Source organism: Schistocerca cancellata, chromosome 7, assembly GCF_023864275.1.
Source record: "Schistocerca cancellata isolate TAMUIC-IGC-003103 chromosome 7, iqSchCanc2.1, whole genome shotgun sequence".
Taxonomy (NCBI): Eukaryota; Metazoa; Arthropoda; class Insecta; order Orthoptera; family Acrididae; genus Schistocerca; species Schistocerca cancellata.
In genome coordinates this window covers 131,182,455-131,197,890 of record NC_064632.1, presented here as the reverse complement: position 1 = coordinate 131,197,890, position 15,436 = coordinate 131,182,455, and the positions used below count along the sequence as shown (strand labels likewise).

The 15,436-nt window shown below is 37.2% G+C and overlaps 2 protein-coding genes across 3 annotated transcripts; one reads left to right on the top strand and one right to left on the bottom strand.

Annotated features, from left to right (window-relative positions):
• Positions 1-523: 523 nt before the first annotated feature.
• On the bottom strand, positions 524-4,885 carry LOC126092244 (CCAAT/enhancer-binding protein). The gene has a single exon (XM_049907753.1). The coding sequence runs from the start codon at positions 3,697-3,699 to the stop codon at positions 2,422-2,424; it is 1,278 nt and encodes a 425-aa protein (XP_049763710.1). The 5' UTR covers positions 3,700-4,885; the 3' UTR covers positions 524-2,421.
• Positions 4,886-5,569: 684 nt separating this feature from the next.
• Positions 5,570-14,662, top strand: LOC126092241 (vesicle-associated membrane protein 4-like). Of its 2 annotated transcripts, XM_049907746.1 has the most exons (6): positions 5,570-5,887; positions 5,971-6,026; positions 6,365-6,418; positions 6,498-6,727; positions 8,919-8,988; positions 13,239-14,662. In XM_049907746.1, exons 1-6 carry the CDS (start codon positions 5,822-5,824, stop codon positions 13,294-13,296), a joined length of 534 nt encoding a protein of 177 aa, XP_049763703.1. In that variant the 5' UTR covers positions 5,570-5,821; the 3' UTR covers positions 13,297-14,662. The 2 variants fall into 2 exon arrangements, with proteins under 2 accessions (XP_049763703.1, XP_049763704.1); XM_049907747.1 differs by lacking the exon at positions 8,919-8,988 and having other exon boundaries at positions 5,573-5,887.
• The last annotated feature ends 774 nt before the right edge of the window (positions 14,663-15,436 follow it).

Here is a 15,436-nt window from a genome sequence, read left to right as displayed (position 1 = left end):
AACAAGTATCAAACTGCGTTACCAAATGTCGGTTATGCAAGTCTGGAAACATCACTCACTAATGTTTATCGTCTACCAGTCAAGAATATGTTGTGTTGAAAATTGTGCCGCCTACTTTCTGATATCTCCAATAAAAATACAAAAATTGTGTCATAGCTGAAAGCAAATTGTTCTATCGATAAACGTAAAGGCATAAAAGAAATAATTATTGTTAAACACCCTTCAACCAACTCTCTCAGTTCATTAGAGAATATTACCATAGCACTTCAAAAAGAGATTTAAGTTTTCTGCTTGCACATTCCTTGTGTACAGATAGTTCTGCATCACATATTCACAAACATGGATTTATAATATTAACGTTCCTCTCATGTTTTACGCTACTTATTTTTCTCGTAATAAATTTACAGCTTTTTCACTTATTGTGTTAGCACATTCTGACAACAGAACATCTCTTCAGTTTCGACAGGTGAGGAGAGATTCTAGGCTAGAAAAGGTCACATGAAAAAAAGAATGCATTGTTTCTTCTATTTCTCATATATTTTTTATCAAAATATACTTTTGTGCACATGACAAGAAGTTTTCACACTGTCATACACTATACATTCACTGCTGGTTAACATTCACCACATTTATGGAAACAAAAATAAATACTAGTTTTAACGTATAAATATGTGTTCATACCAGTTTCACACAAACACACATGACCTTCGTTTCTTTTGATTATACCAGCTATAATTGTCTATATTGCTGCCGTTATCAGAACTTCGAATGACAGTGCAGTCTTTGGTGTGATGAAGCCTACTGAACCTAACAGCCTGCAGTTATGACGTCTCTTTTTCAATTTATCTAGATCAAATTCAGATGAGATTGCATAATTTTTGCATGCGTGCTTCAGTTGTCTAATGCAATGACAGAACAATATTTAATAAACAAAACAGCACAAGTCATGCTTGCCACACATTGTAGGTTTCCAATTCTCTAGAAGCTTCTTTATAAAATTAAAAACAATCAGTATCTAATTCAGATACCATGAAAATATCCTGCAATTCCTTAACTTTATTTATCACACAACTTAAATAAAATCTAATAAAACTGCTCAACAAGTAACTTTCAATTATATATTTTATTTCATAATTCAACGTATTTATTATTAAAATTTACATTCAACAAAAACAAATGTTGCACTAAAATTTAAATACTATGAGATTTAATTCTTTTCTACACAGTTGAGGCAATCACAATTTAGAGACCAACACAATGATTGAAGTCTTGTCTTCCTCATGTACATAGTAAATTACACTTCATATACATGTGCATCATTGTTATTGCAGCTGGAAACACACAATTTGCAGATTGTCTTTACATATAGTAATTACATGCATTTATTGTACATGTTCATTAGAAATATACATCTGTCACAACTCTTGGAACGGAACAGTTAGTATAGAAAATGTCACTCATTATGAGAATATAGTCCAGAAATATAGAATCGTTATCTCAATAAAAATCATAGAAAATTATTGATATATTTCATTAGTCTAATTTTTGTTAAAAGATACGAACATATATGTTCTCGTATAAATTATACGAATAAAAAGACTAAATTGTCACACAACTGCAATTGAAAGCACCAGTATACTTCCACTGTAGAAGTTCTACAGTATGCGCAGAGTACTGCATCCAAGAATAGAAATTCTGACGACTGTACAAAAATTTCGCACTACACCAAATTAGGAACCATTCATTTACTCGTATTTACATCGTAGGCTACAGTACAACACTTTGCAAGGCACTAAACGGAATTCGACAGTAGATGAAGGGTATCAAAAATACACAAAACAGATTAGAGCAACGTTGGGACAGTGATGATAATTTATAAGATAGTTTCTAACTCGTGAAATGAGATTTTTTTTGCATCGAAGGGGCTCGATGTAACACGTAACTTAGCGCAATCTTTGACGTGCACACCTGCTCCAGGCCAAAGAGCATTCATTACAGTTTATATATAGGGTACTAATGAAAATCTGTGACAGATGACATGAAAAGGCAATTTTAGTGCGAGAAGTGAAAGGAATGGAAACGTTCTGCAAATAAAGCACAGGAGATCTACAGGTCCTACGCCAGACCGTCTTTTAACTATTTCTCTGAGAATATTTTTACTGAAGAGGAGCGGCGACATTCGCCCTCGACTGACATCAGGGAGCCAAGCCGAAACTCTGCCTGTGCAGGTCGTGACACTCGCGCACGGTGAACGTCTTATCTGTACATACACTGCACACTCGACTGTCCGAGCAAGAATTGCGGCGAAACAAATTTAGTAGGTCCGTCAGCAGAGCTAATACTACCTGGCGCGCCCTCAGGTACAGGTACGGCGTGCTGGTGGTGTCGAGTCGGGCCGGAGTCCGGGCCCGAACGCCCCCATCACAGGCCCTGGTGCTGCTGCTGGAAGGCATCCAGGTGCTTGTTGATCTCGCGGTGTAGCTGCTCCGGGACGACGCCCACGTTGGCAAACAGCGACCGCAGCACGTTCAGCTCTTCCGTCAGCAGCTCGATGCGCTTCTGCAGGCGTTCGTTTTCCTTGACGAGCAGCTTCACCTTCTCCTCCGTCTCCCGCGACCGAATCTTCGCCTTCTCGCGCGACTTGCGCACCGCTATGTTGTTGCGCTCTCGCCTCCGGCGGTACTCGTCGCTGGCCTTGTCGATCGCCTTCGAGCTCTTGCGGCCGCCGCCGCCCGCCGAGCCGTGGTGGTGCATCTGCGGCGGCTTGGGGGCGGAGGGAGGCGCCGCGGGCGCACCCCCGGCCTTGGCGGCGCCCAGACTCGCCGCGGCCAACAGCTGGTGGGGGTGGTGGTGCGGGTGCGGGTGGTGGCCGTGCACGGCCGCCGCCGCGGCAGCGGCCGCCGCCGCGGCAGCACCCGGCGTCACCAGCGTCGTGAACGTCGAGCCGCCCCCGTTGCTGACGAAGTTACCGGACGGGGGCGAGTAGGCCGCGCCGGAGTACGGCACGGGCACGGCTGCATTGGCGCCGCCGCTGCCGCCTCCCTGCTGCTGGCATGCGGCGCCGCGGAAATCCGCAGGATCCAGTGGTTCCTCTTTGATGCTCGGCACGGAGCCCGTCGACGCCGACGAGCTGTTCTCTGAGACGGTGCTGCCGTTCGAGTTGGCGCCGTTCGCGGCGGTGACTGCCGCCGCAGAGTTGTAAGTCGCGCCCGAGTGGACGGGCTGGGGCATATACGCCAAAGTAGTGCGGGGATACGCGGAGCCGAGCAGCGAAGCCGTGTTGGCCGAGCGCGCGGAAGGGTGGTGCGAAGGCAGATGCTGCGCTGCGGGGTGAGGGTGGTGGCCGGCGTGCGGATGGTGGCTGTGATGGTGGTGGTGGCTGTGGTGCGCGTTCTTCACTACACCGTGCGGCTGCCCGTTCAAAATTTCCGTAAAAAGTCCTTCGTTAAACTGACTGTCCTCTATTAGATTCTGCAGATCTAACGATATCTCCGGGGTATTCAGGTCTGCCAGATCGCCCTGATGCTCTTGCAGGTGGTACTGTTGATGCTTCAGAAGAATCGCACCTGTAGACTTGCCTGTGTTGTTGATCGACGAGATGGGGCTGCTATTCTGACCGTTCACTAGCACTTTTTTAGCCGCAATGTCCACTGACGTTACTGAAGGATGAGCGTTGTCATACATTTGCGGCGAATCCATTGTACCGCAGCCAACATACCATGCTTGGTTCCAGCTGTCTTCAAAATTCACACTTCGATCACTGATAACACTACACAGGTCCTCCTCCGACAAATCACAAATTGCTGCCGTGTTGTTCACTGTTCAGATGACGACAGTCCTACCGACGGCAACGAGGTCTAATGCACGAGTGAAGTTACGCCCACTTGTGAAACTGAGAACTCAAACACACACTTTTACTTCCTCGAGAACTGCCGCCGACGAGACGGCGGAGCTTTCGCGAACACTTCCTCTCCGCTCGAGATCACTTCGCCGAGTGCGGAGCTGATGCAAGTTACAACTAGGAAAAACCGCTGGCTTGCGGCGCCTGCGCAGTAGCCTCGCCAGTCAGGAGGCGACTGGAGGGCCCGCGGTGGTGGGGGAACCGAGGCTAGCACGAGTGCGCAGCGCACGTATATGAAATAAACAAATGGAAACATTCCACACCGTATATGTTACGTATTCTACGATCAATGATTTCTGGCACATAATAAAGATCGCCTAAGCTTGTGTAGTTACTTATAAGTTATAGAAATTACTTTATGTTAGCAGAGAATGAAGGGATTGAAATTTCCGTCTCCTCACGTACACTCAACGTCACGGTGACGTCAATAGTGACGTAGACCGCAAGTTCTGAATCATCTGGTGGGGCAGGAACATTCCGACAAGACTTGAAGAACGTGTCTGCTGCGCCATCTATCCGCACAACTGCGAAGTTTTTTGAGATGTAGGTCAAGGAAACCGACTTGCCAATACATTCTCCCGTTCGCTCGGACAACTAAAGAAGTAGAAACGACGTTCTGATTTAAACATATTCCCTTAAGATCAAATCATCGGCAAAGTGCAACAAATAAGAAAATAATGTGAGAAAAATACAACAGACCGAAGGAGCTCGTTTCGATGTGATGACTTCAGCATATTTGCTGTTGCGTATTATTGCACGAAATTACGGTCAGTCCAGTTAAAAACTGAAATATAGTAGTTTTTATGTCACTTTGCCCTTTCTGGAACTTTACGCTTACATTGTGTGCAACTAATTAATACTACGTTTTACAGTACTCCGAATGCCAGATTGAAGCACTAAAAACAAATAATAACCATAATATTAAAGGGTTGCTGATAATCTCATGAATACTTTGCGGTTGTATTTCAAATACAGATTTTCTCACTTGCTCGCACTCTAATTTTTCTAACTACGATTTTCGTCGCGGATTACGCGTCACACACGTTGATTACTATACTGAATAAACAATATGCAGAAAAAAATCAATCTGTTTTTATAAGCAGCATTATCTAGAAGCAATTGTGCAGAAGCGCCTGAAATCAGATGATTGTCTACATGGCGTTATACATCTTCACTATAATGATATATAAGTCGTCTGGCACTTCTAAGTTGTGTAATACACTATAAAGAAACAGAATTACGCAGCAGTCTTTGCAAAGGCGTTTCCGGAACAGCGACCACATAAAAATGATACGGACTATCGCATTAGGCACCACTGTACTAAGCCGTATAGTTGCCTTAAACAGAAAGTTTAAACACAAGGAAATTTGTTCTAGCTTTTCAAATTATCTAACAACTAAGATTTGCGAACTTGCCCGGGCATAGACCACTCTAAAATTGTCCAACTCCCTTAGCGCTCATCCACAAGCATTTTATAAAAGTAAAGGATAAATTTTAACAACTGTTAGCACGGTAAGTGCTAACTCCCAAAGACTCTTAAAAGCTGTCTAGTTAGTACCATTTGGTTTCGAATAGTTCTCATATACACCCGATTGATAGCAAAGACAGATCGTTCACAACTTCCTTCCAATTTCTCCTTCATATTACTTACAGTGTGCTGCGCCCAGATGGCAGCACAGAACAGCGTGGAGTATCGCAGGATAGTTCTTTGCTTCTTGCATATAAATTGAACGATTGTGTTGTTCGCAGTTCCTGCGAAAAAAAGCATTAAGAAATGAAAATTGTGGCAATATTTTGCTTGTCGTCTTTGAAGTTACAACTTGAAAATATTTTTCTACTGTGCCAGTTTCAGATGTGATGTTGCAGCAGTTCTTGTTTTGACAAGAAAGATGGTACGCGTTGGTGTTACATGAACGTATAATGCCGCCTAAGTTTAAGAAAACTGTGCCTCAAGAAGATTTAGTGGCCGCCAATGATGAGGAAAGAGTGAGTTTTTTGTATCAGTTAGTAGTTTGAAAACTGATGTGTGAATTTATCCGGCGTGATTACTCCTGTTTCTCTCGTTTTAGGCTTCACTGTTGGAACAACAAAGTGGAAGTGAGGAAGATGAAGGTTTCTTTCTTAAGTAAGTTATTTATAACGAAAGTAAACATTCTTGAACTGTTCAGCAAGTGACAAATAATGGGAGAATTCGCTAATCTGTTTCCTAGTGAAGGCTTTAGTAATGCCTGTAAGTGATCAGTTATGTCAATAAGTGAATCATTGTCAGTTTATTATTTTTTTGTGTCACTGTCAAATACTATAAAAGTACCCGAAGTAATAAATTTTCACAAACGAGTAATGAGGTTAACTTGTGACTTGGGTACTGTGTGTTTGCTTACTGTTAGTGGTAGTTTTTTTTTTCAGGATTAATTTTGTTGTTTGAATTTTGTAGATTTACCAGGTAATTTGTATGTTTTTCAGTTCTCCATCAACAAAACGTGAAAAGAAAACCTTAGAAAACGAACGTATTAAACAGTAAGTAACGAAATGATTTCTTGTCGAAGTATCATTGATTTGGTGTATGACGACTGATTTTTGGTGTTTATTATAATAGAGTCCATGGTCAGATCACCGAAGTAATTGAAACATTAAGAGATAATGTGAAAATCCTAGACAGAGGCAAACGTCTTGAAGAACTACAGGACACATCAGACAGATTGACAGCTGCGAGTATAGATTTCAGGGAAGCTTCTAACCGAATGAAAAGACGTGCCTGGGCTCAGCAGATGAGAACGCGAGCCGTATTAATTGCAGTTTGCATCATACTATTGGTGGGTTTGATAGGTAAGTCTTAAAAAGTATCTTGCGATAGATTCATTAAAGAGGCTGTAAGGATTTTTATATCTTAAGTCGCCTGTTATTTTTATTCTTCGGTTATTGAATAGGCTAATATTTCTTGAATTTACTGCTACATCGTGTTGTTAGAGCTATTTAGTTGAAAAAAAAAAAACTATTCAAGACCCTCACAACTGCTATTTACATGCTAGCAAAATATCAAGTGTACTGGCAGTAAACATTTAGGCACAAGACTTCGCACATTTCTGTCAGCATAGTGACTATAGTCTCAGTTTTTCATGACTATATGTGTAGATTTGATGAATGATGTAACATTATGAAATTGTTGAGATGTGAAGAGTCACAATGGAGTTTGTTATTCTTAAACAGACATGGAAACTGTAAACTTTGCCACATGAAGCTTGCTGCTTCAGTCTGTTACTGTGTGTACCAGATATTTTGTAGGCCTGTATAAAATTTGTAAGGTTTTGTGTAGTGGAATACCAAGAATAAGAGGACAATAGCAGAGAAAGTCAATGAGATCCAACTTCTTGTTGTGTGGCTGGGCAATAACTTAAAGTGCAATATTCACAGAGAAAATATACTAAAGAAACAGTGGTTTGTGCTATGCTTTTCGTATTTGTGGTCAGTCCTGTGATACCTGCACCCTAAAAACAGTTTATTTTGCTTTAGTACTCTGTTCTCTCACAACAGTTTACTTTGCTTAAGTACTCTATTCTCTTGCATGGTATTCCATTTTGGGGGTCAGTGTTTCAAAAATTTTTGGGATGCGAAAAACGCCTCTAATCCTGTTTTCAGGGAACTGAAAATACTGCCTGTTCCCTGCATTTACATATTAGAAACTGTGACTTTTGTTAGTAATAATTCGCATTTGCTTCAGAGTAATAAATCTATTCATGATCGTAGTACTTGTACTAGTGCAGACATTCACCTATATAGTCAGAACACTGGCCAAAAGGTTGCATGGTGTTAGAAATATGGGTGGTTTGCATTGAAATAAACTGTCATCAACAATCAGAAAAAATAGAAATGTATTTAGGATTAGAGAAAAAAATATCTTACTGAAGCATCCTTTTTATTCTGTTGATGAATTTATCCTAAAAGTTCTTGTACTCTTGGACTACAGTGTGGCACTACAAAGGTATGTATAAGTTTATTGTAAAATTATATAATTGGTCTGAAAGGTGCTGTTATGTTTTCATGTTTTATTTTTAACTTGTAGCATTGTTTGTATGCAGTGACTAAGTTTCTTAACTGTGATCTAGGCTTTTGGGCTGTGCTATGCTGAGTTATTAGTGTATTATTACACATAAGCTAATCTCTTCAGCAATTTCTATAATTTGCGGCTTAAAATTTCTATCACATATTGTAAAGTGAAGTTTTGTTCTAAAAATTTTAAGTGTGTCCAATATCCTTGTATGTCTCGTACATGTAGGATTTGATAGACTAAATAAAATAGTTGATACATCAGACTTGTCTGTGAGGCAGTGAATTAGACAATAGAGATAAGTGTGCATGGAACTTAATAATTTTTTGTGAAACCAGAATATATGTAAGAGCAAACAGTCCTTATGTGGAGTAGAATTATTTGGTAACTAATAATGGTTTTTTTCCTAGGAGCAATGTTTTTTCTGGGGAGGGGCTGATTAATCTTATTGTTGTTATGTGATTTACAGTACTGTGTTGAATATAATTGTTAAATTGTAGACTATAGAGAACATCTTTAATTACATACTTATAAATGTTGTTATTATTATGACAACCACTGAGGATGAAGGTAGTATGATGCTTATGTTTAATTTCCTAATAGAGGATTTTAGTTTATAAATTGCACATTATTTGTAATGCACACTGGTGTACAGTGAATGAGCTGTATCCTTAGATTTCTATGAGTGGGATAATATTTCATTGTGATCTGTAACTAGTAATCCCCAACGAATACTGTCCAGGTTTATGTACAAAGATGACCCAGTATGGAACATTATTTACAAGTTCATCGTAATTTCACAGTTTAACCAACACATATGTGCTGTAAACATGTGGTAATTGGCTCATTTCATTTAAAATCACCCAAACCTCATTGCCATTGCCATCATTGTCACAGATATTTTTGAAAATTTGGTGTAAGAAAGTACATAAATAGAAAGTGATAAAATAATTTTTTTTTCATATTTTTTAGATCCAAACTGTAGCCAGGGGGGGCATTTTGAAATGTCTAGCATTTTCTCCATCTGGCGTCAGTACGAGAGGGAGGTTGAAAGTTTTTAACTACTATAACTCCCTTATTTATAAGTCAATTTTATTCAATTTGGTGTCATTAGAAAGATAAAAGGACCAACTATATCACTAAACTATAAAAATGCTGTTTTAAAGTACACCACAAAAAGGATGAAGGGTGACTTGAATGTTCTGCCAGTGAAATCCTTGTGGAGCATCCTGAAGCAAACAGGTATAATTCTCTGCAAAATCCACTATGATGATGCGTCTAGTAACAGGGAGGGTTTCTTTGCTTGATCTGAAGTAGTGACTCTGAGATATTTGGTACATAATGATGTTGTGTTAAGTTTTGAAGTTTTTGCATGAGATACTCAACAAATTCATCAGTCATCTTCATTAATGTCTCCCGTGTTGGTCAATCAGCTTGCATCCATTGTTTGAATACAACATTTTCACAATTGTGTAAGGACTCCAGCTCCATAAAAAAATTGCGCAGTTCATATTCGTTAAGACACAGAACAGCGATGCAGCATGCACTCCTCGTTTTCCAGATTGCACACAAGTTTCTGTAAAAGTTCAGTGTACAGTTCTTTCACATGTGCAGCATGCATTAACAGTTTTACATTTTGGTGACACGTGCATACACATACAGTTATACATTCCACAACTGTTCACAATAACACATTCTTTTGGCCTCAGTTCACAAAATTTAGTAAAACCAATTTTATCTTCAGGGTATTTATCTCTGAAAGCTAAGTATACATCTTTCAGATTATGTAAATTTAGTCTTTTTGCCTTATACACTCTTTTGCCATTTTCTGAAGGCACAGACAGAGTCTTTTTTATTAGCAGAAATGCGACTTATATCATCTTCACAGTAAAAATTCTGGACACGTTCTTCCACAACCTTACCTATTCTGTTTCCCACATTATATCTCCCTTTTGACAAATACCATCTTCTTTTAGCAATATCTCGATTTATTTACCATGTATTCGGTAGTGTTAAAAAACATTTGGAGTTTTTCTTTACTCCATGAAGCTGGTGCTAAGGTAAGTATTTGTAGTTTTTCTTTAACAGAACTTGTGCTGAATTTCTCTTTAAGTTCTTGCATTAAAATATTAGTGTCTGTACATTCAGCACTACCAGTTTCTTCAGACACATTTTTCACTGGAACATGTAGCACTTCTGATGCCGTTTGTTGAAATTTTAAAGCTAAGTGACGAGACTTGGATCGAATGTATTCTGGATGCCTGTGTTGTGCTCTCTTGGTAACCTTAAATGGTGAAATTTCAAGTAATTCACAACTTTCATTAAGTTTTTGAATAGCTGTAGATGGATCTGGTGTATATTCTTGAGCTTCAACTTTACATTCATCCATCCCTGGAAGGTTATCCCCCATAGGAGATAAAATGTCCTTACCGTATGTTATGCACAGCTTGGTACCTGGGATAAGTGTGAGGGTTTTATATTTCCTTGCCTTGGTTAAAGAAATAGGTTTCAAAAATTTCTTAGCAATCTTTTTACCATGCTTCTTACAAGGGTCACAGCAAATTCATTGTCTGTCTTCAAATGTTCCCAAATATAGCCTTGTGTGAGAAGAGCAAACACTCTCAATATTGTCACAGGTGCTTCTTAGCTTCAGTAATTCAATATCAGCTTGATTCAGGATTGACATATCTATTAAATAAATCTCTTCTGACACAAAACCTAAAAAAAAAAATTTTAAAAATGTTTTCCGTTTTGATTTTTAATTAACTGTGTATGTTGCAGAAAAGAACTGGATGGTTTGAAACTTTTTCTCTAATTAGTCAACAATGTACTATGGAGAATCTGTAAGGGGGAAATGAGAAAGAGTTAATGACCACTCCATATTACACGCGGACCCCTCAATATGTAAAACCCCTCAATACGATATTCTAAAACCCCCTCAACTTGATAGTGTGACATATTTTATGACAGTCAGTCAGATGGTATTATAGGAGCGTAGTAAGGTTCATTATACATAAAACCTCTGATTGTGAAATTGAATTATGTTTGTTATAATTTGTTTTATTTATTTTATTTGAATTATTGTATATATGTAATAAATTTTACATAAATAAAGAAATTTTTTGTTTAAATTCTGCATAACACACTTGTAACCTGAAAAATGTAGTATTGATAATGTCTTAACAGCCTTTAAAATGAAATACCTAAAAATTAACTTTCAACTGTCAATAAAAAAGTCAATGACAAAAATAATTATTTATTTATTATTTGATTATATATTGTTAAAATTGAGTGGATTAATGATTGGTTTGAATGTAATATATATTTCAAGTATATAAATTACATTTAATAAATAAATTAATATACAAATCTCGATTTTTTTTTAATTTATAAGTAAACTGATGAATAGAGAATAAATAATAATTTAAAGTATAACAACTAATTATAAAAACCTTCAAAATTGACTTATAAATATGACTAAATTTTAATGTAATGTATTTTTAAATCAATTATCACTGATCATAATATAATTTTGTATGAACCAAAATTATTTATTAATAAATAATAGTAATATTTATATGAATATATCATTATTTATAATGATAATTGATATAAAAAACACGTGAAAAAAGTTAAATAAAATACGCGATCTTTTTTCACTCATTATAATATTTGATAAATAAAATTCACTATAACATCTGATAACAAGCCACAATTAAACAAAGCATATACTGCAACAACCGTTTGTAGGTTGTAATATGATTGGGTAGTCTAGTGCAAGTTCATAAAAATTATACATCATCAGGGGGCACTGTAATATGTTGAAAAAATGCAACCCATTGCGCTTATGGAAGTTAAATTGAGTCTCCCTGGTTATACGTTACGCAACTATGTATGGATTGGCTGAATTCTTTTTCTTTTCAGTGTCAATCTTTCCTCTTCACTATCTCATATTGAGGTTCTCTATTTCCTGAACATTATCATATTGAGGGTTTTGTCTGTTCTTTCAAATAACTTACAAGACAGAATGGCTGCTTATATAAGAAGCAAAAAATCAAGACCATAAAGTGCACAGACACACAAAAACATAACACACACAGCCTGTGTTGCATGTTGAGTGTAGCTGCTAGACTGAATTTTTCATTGTTGTTTCATGTATTGTTGATTAGCTATTTGAAGCAATTAATTATTACAGCATTGTTGAAAAAGTATAATATCTAACAATAGAGGACAAACACTCTTCCGGTGTGTTTTTTATGTTGAATAGTATGGCAGTAGGAATTATCTGAAACAAAAATTCAATGGAACTTGTGACTCTGCTGAAAAAAAATTCCTGAAATTTGCAAAAAGAATTTGGTGAGAAATTACATTAATTACAATTTTTCAAACACTTGTTGCTCAGACACAGCACTTTAATAATTTCTATATTATAGCTCTATTCTTTTACTTTCCAATGGCACCAAATTGAATAAAATTGATTCATAAATAAAAAAAGTTATAGTGGTTACAAATTTACAAGGCACTCCATTTCTCAATGCCAGTTGGTAGAAGGGGCCCAATTTCAAAATAGTCTCCTAATTACAATTTTGGTCAAAAAGTTCCAGAAAAAATATTTTAACCCTAACTCCTCATTATGTACATTCTTACACCAAAATTTCAGAAAAATCTGTGACATTAGGGCAACAGCCAGTGGGTGATTTCACATGAAATTACCCAATTGACTGTTGTTGATTCATTTTGATGATGATTTTGAAATATCATCATGAAGCTACAAATGATGTAAAAATAATGGATATGATTTTTCATTTTTGTTGTTCCCCATTTGTAGTAGAAGTGCAGAATTCATGTTTGTCACATTGGCTCTCCTTTCTTGTATTCCTTGTTATTTCAACAAACTTTCATTCCTTTGCATTTTGTCAAGTAACATTTTTTTAGATTTTATTCTGCTGGTCAAATACAAACACCATCTCTGTCTGAACATTGTTAGATGCAAGGTCAGTTTGCAGTATTAGTATTAGAAGTATTTACATCTCTTGAATTTAGAATAAAAAAAGCTTCACATTTTTACTTATGGTGGCTTATTGTTACAAGCTCTACACCCTCGTTAGGCTTTTGCATTTGGAAATAAATTTGTTTGTTGTGGAATAAGTTTGTTTAGTTTTAAAGTAACTATTGGTTGTGGTTTTCCTTGGCACACATACATTGATTTATGAGTCAGTTGCTACCACATCACATATTTTAATTGCCTGTTTAAATTGCAGTCATTGAAACAGCTGTTTTGTTGTATTTCAGTTCCAGTCATCGTTCATTATTCCCGAGCCTGAAGACATCTCTGTGTTCGAATATTTGAAGATAATGTCTTTGAACTTAAATAGGATGTGAGTGTCCTGAAGTGTTCTGCATTCTGAATAGCTGGAGTGTAGTTTTAACCGTTCCAGTGTATATTACAGCTTAACTTATCGGAACTTACATGTTTTCAGTTACCTCTGTTTAACTGTGTTTATTAGGTCATTGGCACAGTCACATTATGTCACACTTAATCATTAAGCCTGCTAGTGCTTACTCAATAAATTGAATTGCTTATGTATGATTTAATTAACTTGCCAAATAATCCAGGCTGTGCACATTATGGCAATGTTAAAACAGTATGGTCATACAGACTGTACAGTGAGTTGTCAAATCAAGCTTCAGGTTGGAAACATTGAATAAATCATGTAAGCTAGTCACAAAATTTTTTTCAGTTATGTGACAGAATTCTGTGATTCCATCAACATACATGTGCATATAGCTATTCATAAATAAATTAATATGTGCACAATTCAGAATTCCCTGTCTGTCATTGTTTGGCACCCCTTTCAACTTCTCTCTTTGTTCTGCGCATACATGTGTGAGAAACAAAAATGCATTTGCCAGACACCAAATTTGTTTCTTACTTTCTTTCAATATTTTATACATACCTTGTGTAAAATCACAACTTAATTCCCCTCTTGCAATTGTACACTCTACCTGCTGACTGATTGACTTCTTACTATATGCTGCAGTGCTGTGAAATGGCACACATGGGCTACATGGTGAAGCACTAGCCCATTATACCATTAGAGTTATCCAAGCATCTAATAATGGAAATCCAGGATGGGAATAATGACAGTATTTTGTAAAGGGTAGATTGCTACTCACCATATAGAGTTGCAGACAGGCACAACAAAAAGATTGGTAAATGTGAACTTCCAGCCAAAGGGCCTTCTTGTAATGTAGAAAACACACACATGGCCACAACTCATGTTCTTGTCACACAGTAGTTACATTTTATAGTGCCAAAATTTTTGTGGGGTCTACTAAGGAAACATATGTGTTATACTACTACAGACAAGACATAGATCACTTCTGTAAAAATGGTCCATGCCTTGATGTTGCAACAGTAGTATTAGGATCTACACAGTAACAATCTGGAACGCGTTTTTTCCCCCACTTCTTCAACAAAATTGCCTGCAGTATATTTGTAAGTCCTTTTTTATCCTCATTTGTTAAGATACCTATTTTATGTTAGAATTTCCTCATAAGCATTAGACAGTGCCTGACCGAAGAAGACAGTCAAAAAGTAGCAGTTATGTAAATATCAGTAATAATTGCTTTATGTATTGCAACTCTGCTGTGACAATGTCAAATGTAATGTCATTAACAAAATCACATTGAGAATATATGTACATCAAACATGAGTGCTGTTTGTAAGTCAACCATAATATTTTTAAAAGCTTTTACAAAAAATATGGAGCCAGGCAGTCATCAAGATGCATTTTTCTAGGGGCACCCTATATTATTTGCAGAGTTGTATTTATTTGCTGGCAAATATCATTTGATGTTACATGTCCATCCTAAAGCAAAAAACTTAATAACATAGGTGGGGAAGTAGCTCTGAGAAAATGATGATAAAAGAGATTAAATGGCCTGAGAACCTTGTGGTCATGAAATAGTATACGTATGTCGGTACAGTGCCTAGTCAAGTTTAGGTGCTAGACATTATCTGTTTACATGTGTGTGGCTCCTGTTATTGTGTTTGAGCAACAAACTAGTTGGTGTGAGTTAAATAAGCAAATTATAAGTGCTTCTGGTCAATCAGAAATTCAGCTGAAGTAATTGTAATATTTTTGAAACAATTGCTGAGATAAGGAAAGGAAGTTCAGCCGCACAAACATATTGGCACATATGTAAAGATGCGAAACAATAAGGTAAGTTTGGTAACTCTGCAGTCAAACCAAAGCATTTCAAAAAACTGTTTCTCAGCAAATTATCCGTAAGTTAAATTACACAGGATTTGAGAAAATGCTGAATTTAAATGTTATTATGTTTAATGGACAGAATGTGTCAACTCAGTTATTTTAAACCTCACTCACAGGTCCATTAAGAAAGTAATGAACCCATCTCTTGCAAAATACAGAACTTTACACAGCAAATAGAGACACAGGTGATGTGTGTGACAGTTGTGCTTACGT

Coding starts and splice junctions, on each gene's coding strand:
- LOC126092244 (XM_049907753.1), bottom strand. CDS start 3,699: ATGGATTCGCCGCAAATGTATGACAACGCTCATCCTTCAGTAACGTCA.
- LOC126092241 (XM_049907746.1), top strand. CDS start 5,822: ATGCCGCCTAAGTTTAAGAAAACTGTGCCTCAAGAAGATTTAGTGGCC. Junction 6,027..6,364: donor GATGAAGGTTTCTTTCTTAA/GTAAGTTATTTA, acceptor TATGTTTTTCAG/TTCTCCATCAACAAAACGTG. Junction 6,419..6,497: donor GAAAACGAACGTATTAAACA/GTAAGTAACGAA, acceptor TTATTATAATAG/AGTCCATGGTCAGATCACCG.